We start from the raw sequence: 27,354 nt of genomic DNA, 5'->3' as shown, positions 1-27,354 counted from the left end.
GGGGACATGAAAGAAGAACTCCATATGAAAAATCCTAGTGCTAGAATGAAGAAGAGAGATGGTCCATCCCCAGATGCCTCCTCCACCCTCTATGGGCCTCTCAGCAGATGTGGGAACAACTGAAGGGCTGGGTTTACAGTGGGGTCAAGCATGGACCTGCACTCCATCCATCCTGGTTCTTCTTTGCATAGGCATGCCTTCTGCTGGGGATTATAAGGAGGAAGCAATGGGGAGTTTCCCATCCCTCCCCAAGGGTCCATCTCTCAAGGGATCTGGAGGGACAGAGATAACCACTTTGCCCATTTCTATCTGGTTTCTTGCCTTATGTTGATCCTGCTAAGCTGTGCTTCGATGGAAGGAGTGAGCTGGGCTGGGCACAGATAATGCAGTCACTCCACCCAGCCCTTTGAATAAGAAGCCCATGACTGAATAGCCAGGACTCTCTATCTGCTGAGATCTGATGGATTTTCCATTGAGAGCAAGAAAAGGAGCTTTACTAACTCCTTTGGAAAAGGACCCCATTATCTACCATGCAGCTAAAGGTGCACATTAAAGATACAGCTGGTTTCTATCAGAGCTCTTGCTCTTCACCCAACCCAGTAGGTAGGTTCTAAGAACAGAGGAATAGGGAAGAGGGTCTTACCTTCTGAGCAGAGCTTGCCACCATAGCCAGTAGTAGAACAGTCACAGGTGGGATGGCCATCCAGGAGAAAGCAGATCCCACCATTTTCACAGGGACGGTCACCACATGGTCCCTCAGCATCCAACTGGACACCCTGGCTCCCCAGAAGCCGAGGCTCTGAGTTGCCGTACTTGAGATCCAGGATTAATCCCTTGAATCCAGGCATGGTCTGTACTCCCTCTAGGGTCAGGGCAGAAGGTCGTATGTCTGCAGGGACTCCGCCCAGAAACAAGTCACTGACCACATCCATGTAGGGCCGCTGAGGCTGTAGCTCCCCAGACTGGCCCTCACCATCCAGCACCAGCAGTGTACGCAGGTGGTCCCGGCTCACCATGAGGAAGTGCCAGCTGCTGTCATTCACCTGTTTGTTGGACAGCACAGCGGTCTCAGCACAGTCCATGCTGAGGCGCAGCTGCACGCGGCCATCCACCAGGGAGAGGCAGAGGAAGTCGCAGACGCCACCATCGTCCAGGTAGAGGAGCAGCCCTGTGGAGACGTTGGTCTTGAACTGGAAGCTCAGGTCACTGCGTGTGCTGGCATCCCAGCGGAGGTAGCGGGCCCACTGGTTGGGGAGGCCCATGAATTCAAGGCCCAGGCAGAGCCCCAGCAGGGACCCCAGCAGCACGCTCACCTTCAGGGTGAAGAACACTGAGTGCATGGTGAAACTCATTGTGGCTGCCAGGACTGAGCCTCAAGGTTCAGACAGCTGGAGACAGCCCTCAGGAAATGACCCCTCTTTGCAGAGAAGGGAGAGGGGCAGAGGAGATGGGTGGGGGGACAGAGAGCACACAGGAGGAAGAAGTTGCAAGCACAACTATTGAGAGGGTGAGGAAGGAGGAAAGTGAAGAGGACAGCCCCAGATGGGCACACAAGCAAGAAATTCACAAAAGAGGCAGAGGAAAAAGACAGGGCAGCAGAAGAGGAGGAAAATCAGGTGGGTCAGTGAGGGCCTGGAGTGAGGAGCCAAGTGACTTTCTCCAAGAAAAGATCTCAGTTATCCATGTGGATCTGGAGGCCTTGATTCAAAGAGGAGAAGGTGCCCGGTAGATGAAAGCCTTCAGCAGTGCACTCCTCCCGTTGGACCCCAAAACACCCCAGCCAGGGAGGCCAGGGACAGGGCTGGGGTCCGGGGTACCGTGATGGAGGAGGAGTGAGCAGTAAGGTGAGCCAGGTGAAAGGTAGAAATGGGTCAAATACCAGTCCTGAAGTTCTACCCCCCTAGCAGCAGGGTGCTGCAGGGAGAAGGGCAGCTGGAAGCAGAGTGCTCAGGCAGAGCAGGGCCCAGGGCAGAGCAGAAGCAGACTCAGGCTTCATGGTGTGGGCCAGAGGCAGTCCTGCCCATAACCTGCTTCCCAGGATTCCAGAAAAAGACCTGCGGAAAGACTGGGGATGGGGAGGAAGGAGAAAAGGAGAGGAAGATTAAGGCCTGTATCAGGATAACACTGCATCCTATTTCACAAACATTGATGGAGTGTGGACTGTGGGCCAGGCTATCCTAGTGATTCCCACAGCACTTGGAGCTTCCAACAGGAAGGAGGCCCAGGGTTCTTCCAGGGCAACTGCAGGACCCAGAGCTCAGCTCCTGATGATGTACTCAGTTTTCACATATGCAAAAATGGCAGAACCCACCCCACAAAGCCTTATCTGCACATTTTTACCATATTCATATCACAGGATCACATAGCCAAAGTTATTTTTAAGTTAAGCGCTAACATTTTATGCATTCAAATACACATAATTTTAACTTATTTACCTATTAAGAGACATGAAAATGACTAAGATATTTTTAGATTCTTTAAAATTGGATTATGCTTGCACGTAGGTGGCTTAAGACAGATTCCCACCTTTAATTTTTGAAAGAAATATTTGTAAAAATCAGTGAAAATAAATTAGAAGGTGAATAATGAGCAAAAAATCCTCATCTTTTACTAAATGTTAGAGGAAAGGTTGAAATATATGTTTTAGGGCTGAGTTTGAATACTTGTTCTTGTACGTGAAAATTTAAGTACATTTTAAAAACTATTTAAGCTTCTATTTGCTCATGTATAAAGTAGAGAAAATAGTAGTCTCTTTCCAAGGAAGATCTTAGCATGAGCCTATATACATAGTAGGTGCTCAGTGAACAGTAGGTCCCTTCCTTTCTTATTTCCAGAGAGGAAGGGATGAGAAAAACAGTTATTGATGTATGACATATGTGTGGGTGTGTGTATGTCTGTGGAGGTAGGAACAGTACATTAAAACACAAATACTTTTTAAAAATTCATGGCAACTGCAGAATGGATAACAAATGAATAGTTAAGGAATGTTACAGGTATAGGGCATATCACATGCATTCTATACTGGATGGAAAGCCACCAGCATCCAGTCAAGTATGTGCTCTGGTTTCTGAAGGCAGACCCCAGCCCCCCTAGCTATGTGGAGACTCTTCTGTTCCCATGAGAGCAATGAGAGTAATTGCCAAGAGCTGTGCAAATTGCTGCTTGTTAATTGACGTATTTGATAATTCACCCTGGTCTCTATCAGACCATTACTGTTCACTATTTTTATGATGACCACATTAGCAAAGCTAGTCATTGCCTCTGCTTTGAAGAGGAAAATGCCATTCCTTAACCAGAAACAAACACCTATTTCCACTGAATTTAAAAAAAAAAAACTATCAACAACAGACTGACTGAACCCATCATAAGGAAAGCCTTTGTTCTGTAAAAGGTCTTGTCCACACATTGTATCCCAAAATGCAGTGTGGACACCCCTCGTGGTGCAACTGATGCTTAACTTGAACATAGATGCAGTGATATGGAAGTGCCACTCACGTGGGCTGGTGAGAACCAACTGTTAAAATTCAGAAATGTTTGAGCTGGTTGATGTCACTTTGGTAGCATGAAACCAATGATGCTAGGAGTATTCATACCATGGAAACAGGCAAACACCATAAATCAGAGTCTTTGGGAAGGTTTGATTTAAAGAAAGCCTTGAAAGTACGTGAGGGAATTAGTCATGTAAATATTGGAGAAGAATGTTCCAGAAGCAATACTCCAGGCAAAGGTCTTAAGAGCAGAGCAGGCTGGTATGTTGGAGACTGGTGCTGTTGGAATAGAGTGAGTGAAAGACCAGAGGTGAATGTCAGGAGGCTAGATGATGACACAGGACCCAGTCTCTAAGAATGTGCCCATTGTGTGATGGGAGGTATGCAACCAAGGCAAAAGGCAACATCCCAGGGGGGAGCAATCCTTGTCCTGAAAAGAGGGCTCCCTCTGGTCTCAATAACTGCGACATCTACATATTTCCTTAAATAAAATTATTGAAAAGGGTCCACTTTTGGAAAATGTGTTCAGAGGACAGCTCCTCCCCTTTCTCCTCTTCCAAGTCATGCATTTGATTTAGACCAGGGGGAAGCAAGGCAGGTGTGAGCAGAAAGAAGATGCCTCTTGCAAGGGGTACCCCAAGCCTGGAATTACTGATAAGCCAAGGATGTAAAAATCATGTGGTATATAATAGAGCCCAGGGTGTATGAGAAAGTGTTTTCACTTTCTGGGAAAGTGACCACAGTGACACTATCCTGGCTGCTCCACTTTCCTCTCCATTCCTCATCCTGCCCATCTAGACCAGACTCCTCTGGATGATAGGCAAAACCCAGGTTCAGATGGTTAAATCCAGTGGGACCCTCAGAGGGAAGCAAGGATATTCCAACAAAGGGCCCAGTATTATGGATGAGCAGGGACATGGGAGATGCTCTAAATGAACAGTCCCAGAAACTTTCTGAAACTGCTGTGTACTATCAACTCATCTATGGGCCTCTGAAAGTCACTTATTTATCTGCATAAATTAAATGGCATGCTGGATTCAATCCATCTATTGAGCTCTGATTCCTTGCAGCCACTGCTGTATCAAAGCAGAGTAAGAAACCATTCTCACCCTTGAGGGCATCAAAAAGGAGTGGGGGCAAGTGTACTTTAGAGACACAAAGCACAGTAATGAAGAGCCCTGGCTTGGGAAGATTGATGGGGAGATCCTGGGCAGAGTCTGCTTCACCATGGTGCTTGCCACAGGACCTTGGCATGGAGTGGCAGCTCAGGAAACCCATGTAAATAGAGTGAAGCATAAAAACAGAAGCCAAAGTGCATCCCTGTGGATCATTTGACTTCTGTTCCATGCAGTGGCCTCACCCTGCTTTACACAGTGGCAGCAATCCTGAGCCCCCAGGCTTCTCCAGATGCCAACCTTAGATGACCCCAAAGGGCAAAGTAGTACAAGCCTAGCAATCTGTTAAAAAATTAAGCTGCCCAGGAACACTTCCCTGTGTGGAGAATCATGGAAATTTTCCCAGCCTGCTCTGGGGCAACCATCCCATGCTGCCTGCTGAGCCTCTCTTGTCAAATTCACAGTCCTTCCCTTCAGCCCAGCCCAGCATTGGAGGCACCAATGTTCCCCTGTCTGCATTGTGGGCCAGGCAGAATCTGATTTTAAAACTAGTTACATCAGAATTGGGTTTATCTGGACATGATAGTCTAGGGTCTATCACATTATCTCCTAAAGCCCTTCCATTTATTTCCTGGTTTTTGGACATTCCTGTGGCTTCTGGGAAATTGCCAAAGTGGCCAAAAGCTGAAGATCACCTTATATTAAATATCACAGGCTCAAGCCAATGGCCCCAGGCATTTATCCTTTAGCCTTCTTTGGTCCTCTAAAGGGCACGATAAGGCTCAAGACATGAAAAAACGGGAACCAGAGAACCTTCCCCACCCAGTCAGCCAACTACCACCCTCTCCTGAGCCACAGAATGGCCCAGGCAGCTGCAGGTATAGGTGTTTGCCCCAGAGCCTACAGAGTATTCAAGCTGGAGCAGACACTCAAAAACGGTTATCTGTGGTGTGGAAATCTAGCAGGAGAGGAAAAGTGAGTGACATTATCTAATTGCCAGCTAATTTACATAATTATTGAACGGCATGCTTTTTATGTGGGGTTAACATCTTTGCAAATGTCTCACTATCTGGCTGCTTAGGAGGCGGGGGGCGGGGCCAAACAGGACTGACACATGGGCTATGTACCAAGGCATGGCCCCCTCACTCCAGTGCCTCTGCTCCCTTGAGACAGACCCTGGAGACAGTCAGGCCTGTGTCTAGGACCAGGGTAGGTGCTGAAGGCACGATGGCGACTCTCCTCATGCCTAGCTCTTGCTGGTATGCCACCATCCCCCGACTGCATTGGCCAGCTTTTCCTCTAGAACTTTGCAGTAGCCCCGCTTTCACCACACCCCTCGCTCCACTTAGAAAGTAAAATGATTTTCACCAGAAACCACAGTCCAGGTCATTCAGGTGGGGTTCATCCCAAACCCAGATCCCACAACCAGTTTGGCTGCCAATGTGATTACTTCAGGAATGGGCCTCTCACCCAAACTGAGTCACATTACAGTTAACTCTGAAACTTTTGCTGGAATTATTGGGAGAAAGGGCCTCTCTACTTAGCCTGTTGTCGGACTATCATAATTCCAGAGTTCATGACCAATACTATTATTATTATGCAGGATGATCCTGTCTAAGAATGAAGTCAAATAAGAAAACAAAGCCAAGAGATAGAGAGGGAGAGAGAGAGGGAGAGAGAGAGAGAGAGAGAGAGAGAGATGTTTTAGCACCTAGATGTAGCCTAGCCTGAAGCCCATTAGATCCGGGACTTCTATTACATGAACTATTTTTTTCTTTCTTTTTTTTTTTTTTTTTTTTTTTTTTTTTGCTTAAGCAAGTTTGAGTTCGGTTGTGACCAAGAGTCCTGACTGATACTAGATCTTCAAAAACATTGTCACTGACACAACAACAGAAGCTTTCCTCTTACATAACCACCCATACCTACCAGAACTTCCTGGCACCGAAAACATATGGCAGATGTCTCACCCGCACTATAAATGCTCTATACCCTCAATGTTTATGTCCTAGGGCAAAGGCACAGGATGTGGGCATGCTCTTTCTCCAGGTGCTTTGGAGGGAGATGTAGGTTTGTTCTTGCACAGCAGCCTCAAAGATTTATCCATCAACTAAACTATGGTTCTTCTGATACTACACCAATAATGCAGCCTCCCATATTCAGTCTTCTCTACCTTAATGCAATAGCAAGGGTTCTACTGCAGGCAGTGAGGGAGGTGAAGGCATGAATTCTCTCCAAGAGATGAAAGCAGCTTAGAGTAATGATGAAGAGCATCGGGTGGAGCTGGATTTAAATCCAGACTCTTTCCTATATCAACAGCCTTGGGAAGCTCTCTGAGCCTTTGTTTATTTATCCAAAAACGTGGGAATGATAATACTTACTTCACAGAGTAGATTTTAGCTTTATTAAATTTTAAAATGTACAGAGGCACTACTTTTGGGAAAACACATGGTAGTAGCTACCAAACACTGAATGTCTTTACCCCTTAACTCCCCAATTCCCTTCCCTTCCTAGGTATATACCAATGGAAATACTTAACATATGTCCAAACAAAGACATGCACAAGAATGTTTATAACAATGCTATTCACAATAGCCAAAGCCCAGAGAATAATTCAATGTCTATCTGCAGTAGAATGGATAAATAAATTGTAGTCTATTCATGCAAAATGCTACATAGCATTGAGAATGATTGGTCTTTATATCCCAACTACACCATGGATGAATCTCACATAAGAGTAGATACTATATGTGTTCCATTTATATAAGGAACAGAAAGAGGCAAAATTGCTTTATGCTGTTAAAGTCAGAATAGTGGCTAACTTTGGGGGAGTTAAGGACACAGGGGTGTCCAACCTTTTGGCATCTCTGCACCATATTGGAAGAAGAAGAGTTGTCTTAGGCCACAGATTAAATACACAATCACTGATGAAAACAAATGAGGAAAAAAAAGGTTTTAAGTAAATTTATGATTTTGTGTTGGGCCAAATCCATACCTATCCTGGGCTGCCTACAGCCTGCAGGCTGTGGGTTGGACACCCCTGGTAGAGGATAAGGGGGTAAAGGAGCTCTTCTTCCTGATTTAGGTGACGTTGTACATTGTATTCACTTTGTAAAAATGCATTGGTTGGGCTTACACTTATGATGCATATACTGTTCTATATGTATGTTATACTTCAAGGCAAAGCCAATCTCTCATCCAGGAAAATATCAGCTGGGAGCTCACTATCCTCTCTTCCCAGTTCACTCCACACCCCAGTTCTCTCTTTAACAATTTTTTTTCATGTTTAGGAATACCACCCTTCCTTCTATCTTCTCTTCTTCATCTGAAAGCTATTGAACTACTCCTGGTCTTGAAGGTGCCTCAGCCACCAAGCTTACCCTCAGTTCACTGTCTCTACCCCTTCAGGAAAGGGAAGGGACACAGCCTCCAAGTACCTCAATTCCAGTCTGTCAAATGAGCATAAAGAGAAGGACTTTTGAAGCTTTTGTTGTGCTGAGAAGAGGACAGAGATTGGTAGTAACAAAGAGATTTTTTTAAACCTTGAACTATAACACTTTCTCTAAGTACTAAGTTTTCCAAGAACTAAGAAGTATCCCTGTCAGAATAACATAAATTCCTTTCCATCAAAAATACTAATCTATTTTAGCAGGAACACACAGGAGTTATAATATATATGGATGTCAGCCAATCTTTCTCATGATATGAGGAATGTGTGGGGGACAGAACCAAGAAAACTTGTCACTGGCTAAGGACAGCATTCAAAGAAGGTGGTGAACCCATTGGAAGGTGGTCCCTGGTATAAGGTCAGGCCCTGTTCTATTCCTCATATTCACCAAGAGCTTGAATGAAAATGACAGCTTGGACAGAACTGATCACGTTTATAGACGAACTTACACTGGGAGTCAGTGAGCATATGGGATATGCTATGGGATCCCAAGAGGCCAAGGTTGGCTTAAACTACAGCCTATGTCTAACAAGACCAAAGTTGGTGGCTACAAGTGGAAAGCTATACTCCCTATTTTCCAAAATAAACGAGCAAGAATGGAAGGTACAGTTTGTAACTATAGCAAATGAAAATTGAAGAATCAGAGAGAGGGGGAGAAAAAGAAAAAGAATATGCCATTTTAGACTAAATTAATTAAAATATAACTTATAGGAAAAGGGATATAATGTTTTGTGTCAATTTGGTCACCCATTCTTTGAGAGAGGAGTTAGTAAACTAGAGGAGAATAAATTAAAAGGAAGTATTTTTATTAACTTTTTTTAAAAACCATGGAGCACTCATAGTGTAGATACAAAGATTAAAAACAAAATAGCTCAAACCCTGCAAGGTGCTTACATTCTAGTGAAGAAGAATGACATGAGCCAAAATAAGGAAGTAGACCAAAGGTGACAGTCAGGTTCTGCTGAGCATGGGTCAGTGTGTAGAATCCAAATAGGACACTGGTGTTGAGATAAGTGCCCCTTTTGTGGAGGTTAAAGGCATGGGCTCTGGAGCTAGACTTTCTAGGTTCAAATCCCAGATCTACCAAATACTGTGTGACCTTGAGCAAGTCATTTAGCCTCTCTATGCCTCAGTTGCATCATCTGTAAAATGGAGACACTATTAATGAGTTACCATAGTGAGGCACTTAGTACAAGGTAAAGCCCTCAGAACAGTGCCGATCACAGATAAGTACCAAGGAAACTAGAGCCACCACACTTGCTACTGTTGCTACTGTTGCTACTGTTGACCTTGATGTCCTAGCAGCATGGCTGAAGTTGGTGTTTCACCTGGCCTGCTCAGGGAGAGTAACCTGGCTAGTTGAACATCTTTTAAATGCCATCCCAATTACACAGACAATGTTGAGAGTCACACCTGTATCTCCTTATATGAGAAACCTTTAGAGGCACCAGCGTGTTTGGGCTTATGGAGGCAACTCAGCAGCAGCACAAGTAGTCTCTGCAGGGGACTGGAAGAGAGATGCCACAGGTTCTCCATGGCCCTCAAGGAGGGAATATGTCTAGTAAATGGGAGGTCTACAAGGAGTATTTATGTCTCTCTCTTGCATGCAGACCACCTCCAGATGAAGCAAGCTTGCCCATCACTGGTGACAGCCTTTGCAGTTGTACTAAATAGGTCTATGCATGGAATGCAACAGAGTCCAGCAGAATAAGAGATGACTGCCCCATGTGGTCAGGGAAGACTTCTCAGAGGAGGGGGGCCTCCATGCAAACTTGAAGGATAAATAGGACATAGGGAACTAGGAAAGAGAAGTCTGGTGTAGGGGATAGACTACTGGGAGTCAGAACTGGGCTCTCACAAGTGGCCTTATGGGAAACTCTGTAGTCCACTAAAGTTTTAATTCTTCTCTTATAAATTGGGGAGAACAATAAATACAATGTTGTGAGTACCTGAGCAAGTAAAAGACTGTACAGTATAAGGTAATAACCATGCCTTCTTACCATGAATGACAATCCTTTAAGATAGTTATCAAAAGCAACTCTCATGACATTAGTCTCTTTCCTGACTACCACTTGTACTCTATCCCCGAGGGAGCTCTGAGTTGTCTAGTGGGCAAAATCCAAAAACAACAAACTCTCCCTTGTAGACCATAGGACTCAGGCTTTTCAAGGTACTGACCAGCTTTCCAGCATCCCAGGTGTAGCCAGGAACCCAATAAGCTGTAGTTATTTGCCATTCAGCTTCCTCCCCTTTCCCATCCCCTCTTCTCCCAGCCAGCAGGCAGCCCCAGCCCAGAGTTCCAAGCCACGGGTTGGGAAGCCATCTGGCTGCTGGGAGAGTTAATAATTTATAATGAAGATAATCACCCTTCAAGATCCTAGCCTCTTGGGACTATTAAAAAGGTTTCAATTGAGAGTCTGTGAGTTCTTTACATGAGGGGATGCTGGGGAAAAGGGGAGAGGGGGGTTGGGGGAAGAGAAAAAATGTGGAAGAGAAAGGGAGGGTAAAACCAACTAGCTGCTCAGAAGATCTCCCACCCCCAAAGGAGGAAGGGGGAGAGGGAAATTATCCAGTCCATGAAGACAATCTTATCCAGCTTTCACAGCACCAGCCCAGCAAGAGTGTAATTTACGGGCCTTTTCTCCTAGCCAACTCTCTCTACACAAAGAGAAAAAAATCAAACACATACAAGAGATGGGAGAGAGGCGCAGACAAGAGAAAATAAGCCTGCCCAGCAATCATGTCTGGGACTGTGGGATGGCTCTTTCTGTTCTCTTTCCAGAGCACAGTAGGCCCCCACTGTGCTAATTATTCCCATTACTTGACAAATTCCCTATTAACGAAGCAAGTGGTGCCAGAGCTGGTAGGGAGAGAGCAAAATGGAATGGCAGAGGTTCTGGACAGACTTGAGATTGTAGACCCAGACCAGACAGCCTCCAGCTTCACCACAGGGTAAATGCAGGGTCTGACACAGCCCCATCTGTGGGGTGCACCTTGGAGGTATATGGTGCAGAACGTGGCTCCTGTAGTGTAATGTGATGGCTGAGGATGTGAAACATGAAGGCAGGGAGCAGGGACAGGGAAGACTGTCTTTCGGAAGGACTGCTTTGGTGATAAAGGCTGGGTCTGGGGTCCCGGGTAGTCTAAGTGCAAGCCTTTCAGAAGGAGGCAGAGCTAATCAGTGCATTCAGGACCAAGGCCAGTGGCAGTAATTTTTCGAAAGCCACTGCTAAGGCTATTTACACAGTTATTCCAACACATATTCCTAAAAACAGTAACAGCAGCAGCCATAGCAAGCATTCAATCACGTTCTGTGCAAGGCACTACTCTAAGTATCTTACACCTGAAGACACTAAATCTTTGCAAAACCTCCAAGAAGTAGTAACTATTACACATGAGTAAACTGAGGTCCCCTAGAGAGAAATAATTTCCCCAAAGTCACACAATTAATCAGAGGCAGAACTAGGTCTGGCTTCAAAGTCCATGCCATGCCCTACCACTCACCACCCCACAACCTGCTATCTCCCCTCTGCACCTGCAGGTTCCCCAGTTTTCCCTGGCTCTTTGACAAGATATTCCAGGCTTGACCCAGCAACCCAAGACCTCATAGGGGTGAACTTTGGCTACGTTCTGATCCATTTAACTACACAGTATTTCTCCCTACCCTGGACTACATACTAGCATCCTAACAGGTCTTCTTGTTTCCACCTTTGTCCCTTATGGATAGTTTCTACACAGAAAAGTTATTACTCCCATATTCATAATTCTTCCATGATTTCTCTACACACTCAGAATGAAATCCGAAATCCACCCTGGGGTCTATGAGATCTGTGGTCTACACAGTCTGGCCCCCAGCTCTCTCTACAATCTCATGTACTACTTCTCATCTCCTTGTCACTGGGCCCCAGGCTTGCCACCCCCTCAGTGTTTTCAGAACCTGCCACATGCAGTCAACCGCAGAGCCTTTGCACGTGCTGTTCCCACTGCCTAGAATGTCTTCCCCCAAACTTTTTCATGTGTTATACCCTCTCTCTCCAGGGTCTTCCCTATCTAAAATAGCTTTGGGGCACCAGTTAGCACTCTCTAGTCTTCTCTACTTTGTGCAAAAAATGTGTCTGTCTACATCTTCACAGTCTTATATGTTACCTAAGAACTGAGAATAGAAGATGCAGGTACTGTCACCAAGCAATCAAAACTTAGCTCTGATGTTGGCTCAGAAAACCACCACCTGGAAGAGGGAGGTGGCCAGAGAAAAGAGATATAAATTAGAAAATTCCTTTGATCAGATGGCCATCCCTGTCAGTAGCTGAGGAAGTCTGGGTAGGGCACGATGACCCAATTGCCACACCTGTTGCAACACCTCCAGATCCCCACTGACCATTGCTCCCACTGCCAGCCATGCAGAGTAAAGATTTTTATCAACCCTCATACCCTGTCCTGCAGAGAGGCATAAACACATGAGACAGACAGAGAAGAAAGGAAGCTGGTGGCAAGAAGACAGCTAGGGGGAGCTCTTGGGACCCTCCCAGACCAGGGCAAGTATTAGCAGCTCTTGCACTTTGAAGGAAGGTGGGTATGATCCCTGGCACAGAATCAGTCACAGAGAAATATCTGCTGACTGAACTTAGGTGAGGAAGCACATGGAAATTCAAAAAATTTAAGGGAGAGACTTCTGGGTCAAGTCATTGACTGACCAGTTCTTGAATTTCATTCCTGACAGTGTAACGGCGAGCTGCCCTCCTGAAGGTAACAGAGGCTAACAGAGATGAAGACAAGGAAGAATACCTGTTCAAACCCCTCATTCCATAGATGAGGGAGAAAGGAAGAACCCTGGAGACTGTCAAGCAAATGTCCAAGATTGCACAATTGGGCAGTGGCAGAACTAACCCCATATACTGGGTCCCTTTACCAAGGATCTTTCCATTAAAAAAAAAAAAAGTTTTGCTTTCTTAGGCTGCTGAGACCCTTATTTCCTCCAAAACAAAAGAAATCATGCACCAAACCCCAAAAGATAACAGTTAAAAGCAAAAATGTCCTGAATAAGTAGGAGATGACATCTCCCTTTTCTCCCCACCTTAATTTCTACAATAGTTCTTGAGATTTTATCACCAAAAACTCTATAGCCCCAAAGAACACAGCTTCAAACCACTGCACCATACCAACCAACATGTGAAGGACTATCCCTAAAATCTCCTACTTCCTCCTCAAAAGCCCACAGAGGAACTGCCATTTATACAAACTTTTCTTGGGCAGATTTGACTTTTTATTCATACTAGCTCAGAACTGAGTCTTATAACCACTGCATCTCTCACAGGCCCTGGCATCAGTAAATACCCATGGTAGGCACATATTCCTTGAGTTTAGCACCCTTTGCAAGAAATGGGGTTGCAAAATATTTGTATTAAGTTGCTCTCCAATAAATTTCAAGGAGTGTCCCTGCCCCCAGGTACTGGGATTTGGTGAAGAGCTAGGGAGGCCTCAATTCTTGTCCCAGCTCCTCCACTTACAAGCTGTCACCTTTGGCAGTTACTAAAACTCTCTGAGCCTCAGTGTTCCCATTTGTAAAATAGGAGAGAAAATACTAGTGCTTACAGCAAAGGCTTGTTGTGAGGGTTCAAGGAGGGTGAAGTACATGGAGAGCCCCTGACAATTATTAATATTTGATACATGTTAGCCATTACCATCACCATCATTGCTGTTTCTCTGTTCTCCTGTGCACACCACGATCTTAGAGATTACTCCCATCATGGTGTACAGTTTGAGAGTATCAGTTCACCGCCCCCCATCTCTATGCCCTTTGCAATCTAACATGGCTGTACCCAGATGTGTGACTTGTGTTGGCCAAGGGGGATGTTAGCAAAACTGACACCAGTACAGGCTTGGAAACTACTTTTACATTTTCTCCTTGCTCACTCTGCTTCCTTTGCCATGAGAGCATGAACATGCCTGAGCACTTCTCCTAAAGGGAGAGACATGTAGAACAGAACTGAGTCCGCTCATTCATCCTGGTCAAGGCTTAGCTTTAGGAGGTCCTTGAGCCCCAATCCTGGGGCAGCTAAGGGAAGAAAGTCTAAGTCCTTAGCTTCGGGTTTACTATGAGCACTTCACATGGAACCCCCAAGCCTATGAACCCCATGACATGGCCCAACCTCATCAGTTTCAGTATAACTGCCTGTTCTAAAGGATATTGCTGCAGAGAACTAGAAAGGTGGGACCCTGGTGAGATCCCGGGGTACTGTACATGGTGAGGAAAGAATGTGAAACAGGCAATTCTCGTGGAAACTGTCATAAATCACATGCACAGAGCAAACAGGTACTAAGTCCATACAGCAAAGATCTCATAAGCCTCATTGAAAATAGTAGGCATTAATGTGTCCAGAGTACTTCAGAGTTTATAAAATACCCTCTCATCTAACCTTCATAACAACAAGCAAGGTGTCCATTTTTTTCAATTCTTTTACATATGAAAAAAACTGAAACTCAGAGGAGAACATGGTTTGTTCAGGGTCATAGAACCAGTAAGTGATGTGAGTGAATCTTAAATTCAGTCATTTGAACAATAAGTCCCATGTTTCTATCATTATGTCACACTGATTAGCATGCCATGACTATTTCTGGGGTCTGTTAGGTAAGGACAACAAATACATGAATCTTCCCACCATCCATTAATTATAACAGGCATATGAAATGAAATCTATGGGCTCATCTTGCAGTAATTAAGTGTATTTGGATGGCACACAATGGACCCACCTATGCCAGACTCTGCCCTGTAATAAACAATGAGTTATTGCATAACAATTCTTTTCTACTAGGGCTTCTTAACCAGAATTTGCAATCATTCAAATGCAGTTTTCATTATCCTCAAAGGATAGAAAGTTCCAATTACATCTTTCTCTATAAAGTTCTAGGTTTTACTTAACAGTAAAAATATTTTGAAGTTTTTAAAATTAAAAATCAGTATCTTTTTCAAACTCAAATCTGAAAAAATTAAGTATATCAACATGTCTTTAACTTCAGGACTCAGGGAATAAATTTTGGAATGTTTATGGTCTTTTGTTTATGATATATTATTACATAATCAGGACTAATCTAACCTGTAATTTTATATTAATTTCCCCATTTTACTTATTAGTACCTATTTATATCTTAGCTTTTTAAAATGCGCTATGCTTGAAAGGTAACAAAACTACATCTTTCTTTCCCAGAGAAGTGTCTTTACTTGTTTATAGGGCTCAGAGAAGGAAAAAACTCCAGAAAAAAATGAAATTTCAAAATAGGCTTCGGTGAGGGCTCATCCCATGAATGGTTCCATGGAGTCCAGGGAGGATCGTTTGCTCTCGCTGGTGGTCAGTTTCAGATCATAAGAATGGTTCTCCCCAAATCTCTCAATTGTCCCCCTTTGGATCCTAGCAACTGGCCTGAATGACTTCTCAGCTCTTGGTCAGCCCCATCACCCTGTGCCATACATCTCTTTTTAAACATACCTTATAACTCCATCTATCTGTCAAGCCAGGCTTGGGTCTTGTTATTGTGCACCAGGGAATTTTTTTTATACATACAGAAAAGCAAGTGCCTGAGAGAGGGGTCCAGAGGAAGTCAAGAGGTCACCATCTCCATTTTATTCCTATGACTCTCAGTCATTCACTCAACAAACCTCCAATAAACACCTGCTACTTACCAGGCACCAGACAAGGCCCTGGAGTCTCAGAGATCCCAGACAAAGGTTAGGGAGTAAGGGGAGATAGTCACACCAGCAACAATCATAAGGAGAAGTGATGACAGGTACTTGAATAAAGACATATACAAGTGTTATGTGAGCACTAAAGCTGAAGCAACAACTAGTTGAGAGAGAGAAGAAGGCTTTCAAGCTGCTCTTTGAAGAAGGAGTGTTTTGCTGGACCCAGCCATAGGAGAGCTATGCCAGCAGAAAGAAAGACACGAACACAGGCAGAGAGATGGGAAAGATCATGGGGTGTTCAGAAAGGAATAAGAAATTCCATCTGGACAGAATGCAGGGTGGGTGGGAGGGAAAATGAGTGGAAAAAGTGAAGCTAAAAATTCAAGTTTGGGGGGAAATCAGTTCCAAAGATCCTGGAGGCTAAGCTAAGGAGGTCTTAGGAGCCACTGAGGGATTTTACAGTGAGGGAGTGATAGGATATACTCTGTGTTTTAGATGGTATGGGAACTGGTTTTGAAAGGACTTCATCAGGACATGGAGAGACCAATTAGGAGGCCATCGATCTTATCTAGAGGAGATATAAGAGGAACCTGAACTTGATCCCTATGTCTAGTTCTGAGCCATCCTGGCCATGCCCCATACATCTAAACCCAATACCTGAGACCATATCCCATCCATGTAGATAGCCCAAAAGGGGAGAAAGCAGCTAATAGGTCTTATTCAAGGTAAAGCAGTACCTTACCTTGGAACAGCCTGATTTTTAGAATTTCTAATTCTATCCTGTGTTGACACATCCAGACTTCTCAACCTCTGGCTATATCCCCATATAACCCAGTCCCTTTGTCCCAAGCCTCCAGAGAGACAGTTATACTGAATGCCTCAAACCCTCCCTGGGATTCAGGGTGCTCAGGTGTGAGCCAGGGTTACTCTAGGAATCATACACCAAAATAGAGGCTTAATAGGTCTGACCTAATCCTGAAACCTGAAACCTGAAATTCCACTTCCAACATCAATCAGGAAAAGGATAACCAGATGTCTGAACCCACTGGATACTCAAAACAGCCGGCCCCATTCTGAGCACAGGGTAAAAAAACACACTATCAAGTTTGGTGCAAGTACATCTATGAAGGTGGGATGAGGATGACCTTCAGAAGAAATTCTACAATAAGATTTGATTCTGACTTTGGGTCAAGATGGCAGCATAGGTAAGCATGGCTCAACTCCTCATACAACCACATCAAAATTGCAACTAAATTATAAAACGACAATCATTTAGAATAGTCAGAGATCGAGTTGAATGGAAGTTTGACAACTACGGAATTAAAGAAGCCACATCCGTCCAGACTGGAAGGGCAGAGACAGGGAACAGTCTGATCATGCACCCACATGTAGTGGATAAAAATTCAGAAGGAATATCTCGGGAGTGAGGAGTCCCAGCCCCACACCAGGCCCACAGCCCATGGTTCCAGTGCCATGAAGATAAGACCCCACAACTTCTGGCTGCAAAAACCAGCAGGGACTCAGTCAGTGAGAGAAACTTATGGAGTCCCAAGCAGTTTCTCTTAAAGAACCCACACATGGACTCACCCACTCAGACTCACTCCCTCTAAGCTCCAGCAATGGGGTAGCAGCTTGAAAGGCACCAGTGGCATACAAGGAGAAAGTGAAGGGCCTGGCATCAGATCAAGGACAGAGCAGACGGACAGCTTTCTCCCAGATAGAAAGGCAATTGTCTCTATTTTTAACACACCCTCACAGAGCTATAGAGCCTGAAGGCTCTGAGACTCCACCAACCAGGGTAACACTGTTTGCCCAGTCCTGGAGATCCTCTGAGACTCTGTCCCACCTAACTTATGGGCCCACCCAAGCTCTTAACAAGACTTTTCCATGTCAATGGCTGATCTTGGCTCATGCTTCATAACCTCCTAAATCCTCTCAAACAAGCAACAGTCCCTATCTCTTGCTAAGTGGCCCCAGGCATGGTACTAGCAGTAGCTAGCCTAGATTCACAATCTGGCTTTGCCTAGGAATCACCAAGCCTAGCACAAGTAGATTGCTTTATAGCTCAGGCAGGATGGCCCCAAATAAAACAGGTGGGGGCTAACCCTGGCCTGCACCACCCAGGAAACTCCACAGCCTGTGTACCAACAGCTACAGACCACATCCAAGCTGCCCCTGCATAGCTAATCCTCCACAGAGGGCACAGGTTGGTGGTCAGTGGTCACAGCCAGTCCTTGCAGCTGACTGGCCTAAGTAAATTCCTCCCACTGACCTGCCAACAGCAATCAAGGCTCAACTATAAGAGGAGAGTATACTCAACCCACACAAAGGGCACACCTCAAGTACACAGCTTGGGTGATAGGGTAGGCTGTACCACTGGACCCTACAGGACACCTACTACATTAGGCCATGCTACCAAGACAGGGAGTCATAGCAGCTCTACCTAATACATAAAAAACAACACAGGGGAGCTGCTAAAATGAGGAGACAAAGAAACATGGCCCAAAAGAAAGAACAGTTCAAATATCCAGAAAAAATGACTAAACAGAATGAATATAAGCAATCTATGAAATGCAGAGTTTAAAACATTGGTTATAATGATGCTGAAGGAACTTAGCGAGGACCTCAACAGCATAAAAAAAGATCCAGTAAAAAATGAAGGATTCACTAATTGAAATAAAAAACAATTCACAGGTAAACAACAGCTGAGTGAATGATGCTGAGAATCAAATCAATGATTTGGAACACAAACAACCTATCAGAGCAACAAGAAAAAAGAATAAAAAAAAAAACAAGGATAGTATAAGCAGCCTATGGGACAACTTCAAGAGTTCCAATATTTGCATCATAGGGGTATCAGAAGAGGAAGAGAAAGAGCAAGAAAGTGGAAATCTATTTTTAAAAGTAGGGAAAGAACACTTCCGTAATTTAGTGAAGGAAATAGACATGCAAGTCTAGGAAGCACAGAGAGTCCCAAACAAGATGGATATAAAGAGGCCCACTCCAAGACACATCATCATTAAAATGCCAAAGGTTAAAGATAAAGAGAGAAAAAAGTTAGTTGTCTACAGGGGAGTTCCTATATAAGACTCTCAGCTGATTTCTCAAAAGAAACTTTGCAGGCTAGAAGGGATTGGCAGAAAATATTCAATGTCATGAAAAGCAAGGACCTACAGCCAAGATTGCTTTACCCAGCAAAGCTATCATTTAGAATCAGAGAGCAAATAAAGAGCTGCCCAGACAAGAAAAAACTAAAGGAATTCATCATCACCAAACCATTATTATATGAACTGTTAAACGGACTTAAGAATAATATCAGCCCTGGCTGGTGTGGCTCAGTGAATTGAGTGCTGCTGGCCTGCAAACCAAAGGGTCACTGGTTCAATTCCCATTCTAGGGCACATGCTTGGATTGTGGGCCAGGTTCCCAGTAGGGGGACACGTGAGAGGCAACTACACACTGGTGTTTCTTTCCCTTTATTTCTCTCTCCCTTCCCCTTTCTAATAATAAATAAACAAATAAACTCTTTTAAAAAATAATTCTTGCCCTGGCTGCCATAGCTCAGTGGATTGACCATGGGCCTGTGAATCAGAGGGTCACCAGTTCAATTTCCAGTCTAGGGCATATGCCTGGGTTTCAGGCCAGGTCCCCAGTAGGGGGACACATGAGAGACAACCACACATTGATGTTTCTATCCCTCTCTTTCTCCTTCCCTTCCCTTCTCTCTAAAAATATAAATAAATAAAATCTTTGAAAATATATATTAAAAAAGATCAAAACTGAGAGCAATGAAATGACAATAAATATATATCTATGAACAATTGAATCTAAAAAACAAACTAAAAAAACAAGAAGAAAAAAGACAGAATCATGGATATGGATACAGTTTTGATGGTTGCCAGATGGGAGAGGGGTGTGGAGGAATTGGTGAAGAGAGGAAGGGGTTAAGAAATACAAGTAGTTATAGAATAGCCAGGAGGATGTAAGGTACAGTATAGGAAATGGAATAGCCAAAGAACTTATATACATGACCCATGGACATGAACAATGATAGGGAGATTGTCTTATGGAGTGGGGAGTATTGGGTGAAGAGGAACAAAGGAGGAAAAATTGGGACGCCTACAATAGCATAATCAATAAAATATAATTTTAAGAAAAATCTAATCCCCTGGAATTAGCCTAAACCCACATTTCCTAAAGTGTGTTCCTTAGAAAGCTAGTCTCTCAGGACACGCTTAAACACACACACACACACACACACACACACACACACACGAAAGAAAAGGCTTCATGGCCAAGTACCTTTCAGAAATATTGCTACTGACATAGTATTTGCCAATAGTAAAATGCATATGTTGAAGCCTGATCCCCAGTGAGCTCAGATTAGGAAGTGGGGCCTTCAGGAGGTGATTGAAACATGAAGGTGAAGCCCTCATGAATGGTATTAGGGCTTTATAATGAGAGACACAAGAGACTGGCTTCCTTCTCTCTCTGGTCTCCACCATGTGAGGATACAAGACAATAGTCATCTGCACACTAGGAAGTGGTTCCTCACCAGATGCCAGATCTGCCAGCACCTTGACTTTACACTTCCCTGCCTCCAGATCTGGGAGAAACAAATATTTGTTGTTTCAGCAACCTATTCTGTGGTATATTTGTTATAGCAGCTCAGGCTAAGACAGACATCAAACTCTTTTCCCTGTTGTAGAGATTCACAATGAACAATAAAACACTAAAAGCTCCAGGGAGCCTTGTAGGAAAGAAACCCAAATCAATCTGGTTGAACCTCCCCCTTTCGCAGATGAGCAAACTGAAGCTTGAAACATTTCTATATAGCTTTGCATTGTTCTCTAAGCTACAAGTGAAGAAAAGTGGCCACCTTGGCAAGATCTCTGTCTCACTCCATAGATGCCCAGAGCCTGATCCCCTGCTTGATATTCAAGAGGTCCCTGCATTTGTTGACTGGTGTGACCAAAAGAAAGTTTGGAGTTCTTCTAAGTGGAGATGGATATACAAACTTTAAAATTTTTTATTTTTCATTCACTCATCCACTTAAAAATATTTATGGGGCACCCATTTTGTTCTCTGTGTGTTGCTAGCGCTGGGAATAGGGCTATGAATAGGACAGGCTCAGCCTTCACCCACAATGAGCTTACCCTCAGCAGCCTGAGTTAGCCTGCCTAACTAGGGGGAGGCAAGGCCAAGAACATGAAAGGTAGTGAAAGGCTCTCCCATGAGATAAAGTACAGCTTTGAGATGCTTCGCCCCCATCCATCTTTCTCCTAGAGTCTCTGCCCAGCGATGGATGTTATTTCTATTACTGTAGTTTCCTTCCCACACCCACCCTCTTGCTTCCTTATTTGTAGTAGAAAAAAATTTCCCAACACCCTGTCAGAGTAAAAGTAATTGTGAAATCCCAAGTATAGTACGGAGCTGTGACAGCCTCTCCCTGGAAACATCTCCTCCCTGGGAAGCATCTGCCTTCCTCAGTTAGTCAGAATGAGCCAGCACACAGAACTCCATTCAAAGCAACATGGGGACTGGTCTTTATAACACTGACCCCAAAATAATAGGGCTTCCGGAGAGTCCACCTTGGGTTAGCCAAAGTCCTTGTAACAGCTTTATGCTTGTGTGTATTCTGCCAATTTTTTTTTCACCAAGTTTAAGACATCTCTGCTCAGGCAGTTGCTCTCTGACCCTGAGTAGCCAGCTGCCTCCAAAAGCCTCTTTTGAACTCTTCCCTCTGCGGTGCCTAGAATCCCTGCTGTTCATATGTGACACCTCACAATATAGAAACTTGTGTCTTCTCTAATCAAATCATATCTTGGCCTCTCTTACTGGAGACATTTGCATCCCAGGATGGAAGCAGAGTGAATGGCATCCTTTCCTCCTCTGTGGTCATTCAAGAGTCCTGTGCTATCTGCAGCCCCATCCTCTCCCCATCCTCATTTTGCTTACTTACCACCTGTGGTCAATTAGGTTATTGTTCACAAATATTCACTCCCCACCCCTGATGACCTCTATGACCTCCAAGGGGGGAATATACTTCCCCACCCCTTGACGTTGGCCAAAGAAATGTTAGCAGGCATGATGTGACCCAAGGTTCGAAATTTCTGGCTTTTTTGCACACCTACCATCATGATGAGAAGAGCAGTCTGAGCTAGCCCAACAGTCCCAAGAGGTAAGTGACCAGAACCATTCCAGCCAGTCCCCTGCACCCAAGCACAACCAACCTCGATCAGCTGGATCTCATACAACAGGGTCTGTTCACCCTGCAGATGCAAGGTCAACAGAATGACCCAGATGAGTCTGGCCTTCCACAGGTGGAAGCTAAATCAATGCTAACTGGTGCATGTCACCAAGATTTTTGTGATTATTATGCAGTAATAACTGACTAATACATTGCCCCAAGATTACTCTGCCACAGTAACTGAGATATTTGACCCTTAGCTAACAGTTCCCTCCTGCCCCTGACTCCTACCATTGTATACAATGCCCATGTCACAGTGACCTAGTGTCAGAGCCTTTATTCTCTGCTCCAGTAACCTTCACCTTCACCCTCACTCCTTACATATTCACCTGAACTTTGACCTCACCCAGAACTACTTCTCCACCAAATACATATCTCAGAAAAATCTTTTTCTATCTGCCATCTCTTCCTAATCTTCCTTGTTAACCTTAGAAAGCCACAACACCCCAATCTCTTCACATTCACAGTGTATCACCTCTTCCTCACCCAATTCTCTTAACTTCTAACCTAGACAGGGCTTCCTGATCAATCACCCCTTTACCTCCTGAACACATCCACCATAACAGTTCTCCATTTTGGAGAAAATCTAAGTTCCAACTTCCCTTGCCCCTGAGCAACTTATCAATACCATAAATCAATAGCCCATCTGTGCCAATAAATGCAAGTATAATTCTGTCCCTCTCATACTTGGTGACTCAGCAAGCCTTCAGCTTTTTCCCAATCTGCTCTGTTCTTCAGCTCTTCCAAACCCTTCCCATCTTCTTCACTCAGCAGATGCTACAGGAGCTCCTATTTTACTGAGGAAATTGAGGTCTTTAGCCATAAAGGCCTGTACTTCTCTCCACTTCTGCTATTCACCTTTTCTCATTCCTACCTTCCCCCTTTCTTTCTCAATTAAAAATGATCCCTTCAAGACTGATCCTCCCCGGTGCTCTTTCTGCCAGCCCTCCCACCTCCCCAGAAGTTGTTCTATCAATACCTCTACTCACTCCTCTCCCATCCTACCCACCTCTTAGCAGCATGCAAGTAACCTTAAAATCACCCAAAAGTTCTCCTCTTCCTGTACCTTTGAGATAATCTCTATAATTCTTTTCTCCACAAGCATCCATGATTTTCATTTCTCCCTTTCTATCATCACCCTGTGCACTCTGGATTCTGTCCCCCACACACCCCCAACTCACAAGGCTCTCCCCAAAGTTACCAGTGGCTTTGGAAATACCCAATCCAGAGCATCTATTCACTTCCCACCCTCCAAGGTCTTCCTGCTGCTTTTGGCCCTGTTGAGTTCCCTTTAATTAATCTCCTCTTTCTACCTCCACCTTATTTGAAAATCACCCATTCCAAGTCTCTCCTTTGTTAAAAGTCACTCTCAGTTTTGCTCTTCCCCCACATTTGTTGGATGTCAGTGTCCCCTAGAGATCTGTCCCCTCTGCAAACTACCCATTCCTGGTCCTGGATGTACCCCAGGCAACTCAGACAAACCTTGACTAAAAACAAATTCATTATTTTTCTTTTCCACATCCTTTGTTGATGGTTTTTTTCTGATTTATCTTCCTTAGTTCATTATCCATTCAGTAGACCCAGCTAACAACCTGGGCATTATCCCAATATCGTCATCTCCTCTCTCTCACAACCCACTTCTAATCAATCTTCACATGTTCAGATGCCATCTCCTAAATATCCCTCATTTCCTCCTCTCTTTTCTCTTCTTTTTACATCCCTCTCTCTGCCTTCCTTTCCACCCCACTTACCCCACTCACTCAGTTCAGGGAGGCCTCTCTCATTTGCATAGTTTCAAAAGCCTAATGACTGATCCTTGTGCTTGCATCTTCTTCCTACGTCTAACTCTCCTTATACACTGCTTCCAAGCCAGAATTAACTTTTAAAAACTCATATTTAAACATATCACTCCCATGCTTCTAAAGAAACTCAAAAAGCTTCCTCGATGCCAATAGGAAAGAGTCCAATCTTCTTAGATTCAGACTTCAGGATCAACTAACATTTTTGAAAACTTACCAGATACCAAATACTGTTCTCATTTTATCCCTGCAGAAATCCACTGATGTATTATTACCCCTATTCTGGGGGTAGGGAAAACTAAGACCTCAAGGCTAAGTAACTCATGAAGACCACACGGCTAGGAAGTAGCTAAGATCAAACCCAAGCTTTCTAACTTGGATTGAGGTGCTTTCCATTGAGTCCTTTAGTGATTAACATTTGAGATTAACAACTTGAACTCTGACTACATGATAGCTATGTATACCTGATGAAGTTCCTTAAAGGTGGCCTTCCTTTTTCAAATTTGTCCCCCTATTCAATTTCTTCTGGAAACCAAAATCTGAGTGGACTTCACTTTAATCCTGGATTTTTTAGTCCTACCAACATTAATTTGAAGCTCTGACACAATTTCATTTTTCCCAACAGCTGATAGGAGATGCTCAGGGTCTTTGATGTTGCTATATTTTCAGAGGATTAAGTTCTTAAAGAGAATTAACATCCTACAATATGGGCCTACTTGCCAACCAAGACTGGGAACATATAGTCTTGAGTTTCCAGACTTATAAATGGCATTGGGAAATAAAACTTGATCCTCCTAAAAAGAGAGCAAGCCTAATATAGGACATAGAAATAGGATTATCAATTTTTTATTAAATCAAGACATTTCTAAAAACAGCCAACTATAGTTTAGTAACTATGGTTAATAATACTGAATTGTACATTTGCCCTGGCTGGTGTGGCTTAGTGGATTGAGTGTGGGCCTGCAAACCAAAGGGTCACTACTTCAATTCCCCGTCTAGAGCACATGCCTGGGTTGCAAGCCAGGTCCCCAGTAGGGGGCACACTAGAAGCAACCACACATTGATGTTTTTCTCCCTCTCATTCTACCACCCTTCTCCCTCTCTAAAAATAATTTTTAAAAAATACTGTATTGTATATTTGAAAGTTTGTAGGAGATAAAATCTTAAAAGTACTCAACACAGGAAAAAACATAATACGCATGGTGAAGGATGTTAACTAGACTTATTCTGGTGATCATTTCACAATATACACAAATATCAAATCATTATGTTGTATACCTAAAACTAGTATAATGTTTAATAGATCAGTTAAACAAAATTATATAAACATATAAATGCATATTGTAAATATGTGTATGTATCAAGGTAGTTAGATCTAAAAAAAATGTTGAAGAGAGAAACTAAGCAAGATGCAGAATATTTTATGATACTATTTACATAAATTAAAAGAGCACTCATGTGCCCTGGCTATTGTGGCTCAGTTGGTTGGGCATCGTCCCACAAACCAAAAGGTCAACAGTTTGATTCCTGGTCAGGGCACATGCCTGGATTGTAGATTTGGTCCCCAGTAAGGTCTTGTACAGAAGGCAGTCAGTTTCTCTCACATTAGTGTTTCTCTCCCTCTCTTCTCATTCCCCAGTCCTCTCTCTAAAATCAAAAGTAAAATTTATTCTAAAAAGAATACTAATGTATAACAATGCAATATAACATATTATTTATTCAGACTTTTAAGTGTATGAAAAGTATGAAAAACTTTTCTAAAAGGATATACATCAATATCATGGTTAACACTTCTCTCTAAAATAGAGCTTCTGGGGACTGTTAACATTTGGGACCAGATAATCCTTTGTTGGTCGGGTGACATTGTTTTATACAATGTAGGATCTTTAGCAACATCCCTGGCCTCTACCAAGTACGTGACAGTAGCACCCCCAAAACTTCCCTGGTTGAGAACCAATGCTGTAAGAGAAAGGAGAGGATGGTATAACTGAGGAGGTGGCTAACAGCAATTTTAAATCTATATTTGTAATATTTTTGTTCATAAAAATACTGGAATTAAATATATGTCAGTCATTGTACATTTGAATGATGGAAATGTGAGGGGTTGTATTTTTCTGAATCTTATGAATTTATAAATACAAACCTATCAACCATGAAAAAAACATAATTTTATTCTGCCCTGGCTGGTGTAGCTCAGTGGATTGAGCACAGGCCCGCAAACCAAAGGATTGTGGTTCGGTTTCCAGTCAGAGCACATGCCTGGGGTGCAGGCCAGTTCCCAGCAGGGGACTCACGAGAGGCAACCATACATTGATATTTCTCTCCTTCTCTCCTTCTCTTCTCCTCTAAAGATAAATAAATAAAATCTTTAAAAAAAAAGAATGACATTTTTTAAATCAGACAAGCAGAAAGGGTAGACTATAATAAGGCATCATCGGTCAAATTATGTCTCTCAGAAAGATATATCAAAGTCCTATCCTCTACTACCTGCAAATGTGACCATATTTGGAAATGGGGTCTGCAGATGTAATAAGTCAAACTGAGGTCACACTGGAGCACAGTGAGCCCTAACCCAATGACTGGCATCCTTAGAAGGAGAGGAATTTGGACACAGAGATACACAGTGAAGACGGTCATGAGATGACAGCAGAGACTGGAGTGATGCAGCTGCAAGCCAAGGAACACCAAAGGTTGCGGGCAGCCACCAGAAGGTAAGAAGAGGCAAGGAAGGATGCTTCCCTAGAGTTCGAAGAGGAGCATGGCCCTCCCAACACCTTGATTTTGGACTTGTAGTCTCAACAACTATGACAGAGTAAACTTCTTGTCTGAAGCCAGTCAGTAAGCGGCACTTTGTTAGCTAGAGCAGCCCTGGGAAACTAATACATAAAGGAAGGCTATTCACCTTTTCTTTTTTTTTAATCATTTTTATTGTTGTTTGAATACAGTTGTCTCCATTTTCCTATCAGCACTTTCCCCTGCCCTACCTACCCCCACCCTCATTCTTACCCCCCTTTGGCTTTGTCCATGGGTCCTTTATACATGTTCCTTGATGACCCTTTCCCTTCTTTCCCCCATTATTTCCCTCACCCCTCCCCTCTGATTACTTCAGTTTGTTCTTTATTTCAATGTCCCTATTTATATTTTGCTTGATTGTTTTGTTGATTAGGTTCCACTTATAGGGGAGATCATATGGTATTTGTCTTTTCAAACTCACTGTGTTCCTGGGAAGGCCTTCATCCTCTCACCAACCAGGGAAAGCTCTGTCTCAAGCAATCCTGCCTTTGCTACCAACATAGAGCTCACCAGGGTCTGGTCAGTTAGTGTTCAAGGGACCGATGGCCGCACCTCCTCTTGTCAGGGCCACAGCAGGGGGTAGAAGGGGCTGTGCTGACACTGCAGCTGGGAGTTTTGCCAAGCTGGGCCTCAGTTTGCTCATCTGGGAAACAGGAACATAAATAACTACCAGGCACAGGGACATCGGGAGAACAAAATGAGACCAGATATACCTGGGAAACACTTACAAAGGCAAACTGGTACTAACCCCAAGCAGTCTTTTCATACCTGGACCAAAGAAAAGAC

At 43.7% G+C, this 27,354-nt stretch overlaps 1 protein-coding gene across 1 annotated transcript in view; it reads right to left on the bottom strand.

Annotated features, from left to right (window-relative positions):
• The window catches only part of NRXN3 (neurexin 3), a 1,496,747-nt gene that overhangs the window by 1,430,744 nt on the left and 38,649 nt on the right, over positions 1-27,354 (bottom strand). Inside the window, exon 2 of the mRNA XM_053673404.1 lies at positions 644-2,065. Coding sequence (XP_053529379.1) covers positions 644-1,352 — 709 coding nt within the window. The 5' untranslated portion in view covers positions 1,353-2,065. The remainder of the gene's footprint in view (positions 1-643; positions 2,066-27,354) is intronic.

The sequence above is a fragment of the Artibeus jamaicensis genome, unplaced genomic scaffold (genome assembly GCF_021234435.1).
Source record: "Artibeus jamaicensis isolate MK-2021 breed Jamaican fruit bat unplaced genomic scaffold, CSHL_Jam_final contig_851, whole genome shotgun sequence".
Classification (NCBI taxonomy): Eukaryota; Metazoa; Chordata; class Mammalia; order Chiroptera; family Phyllostomidae; genus Artibeus; species Artibeus jamaicensis.
The sequence above is the reverse complement of the archived record's forward strand: the minus strand, read 5'-3'. Positions and strand labels throughout refer to the sequence as shown.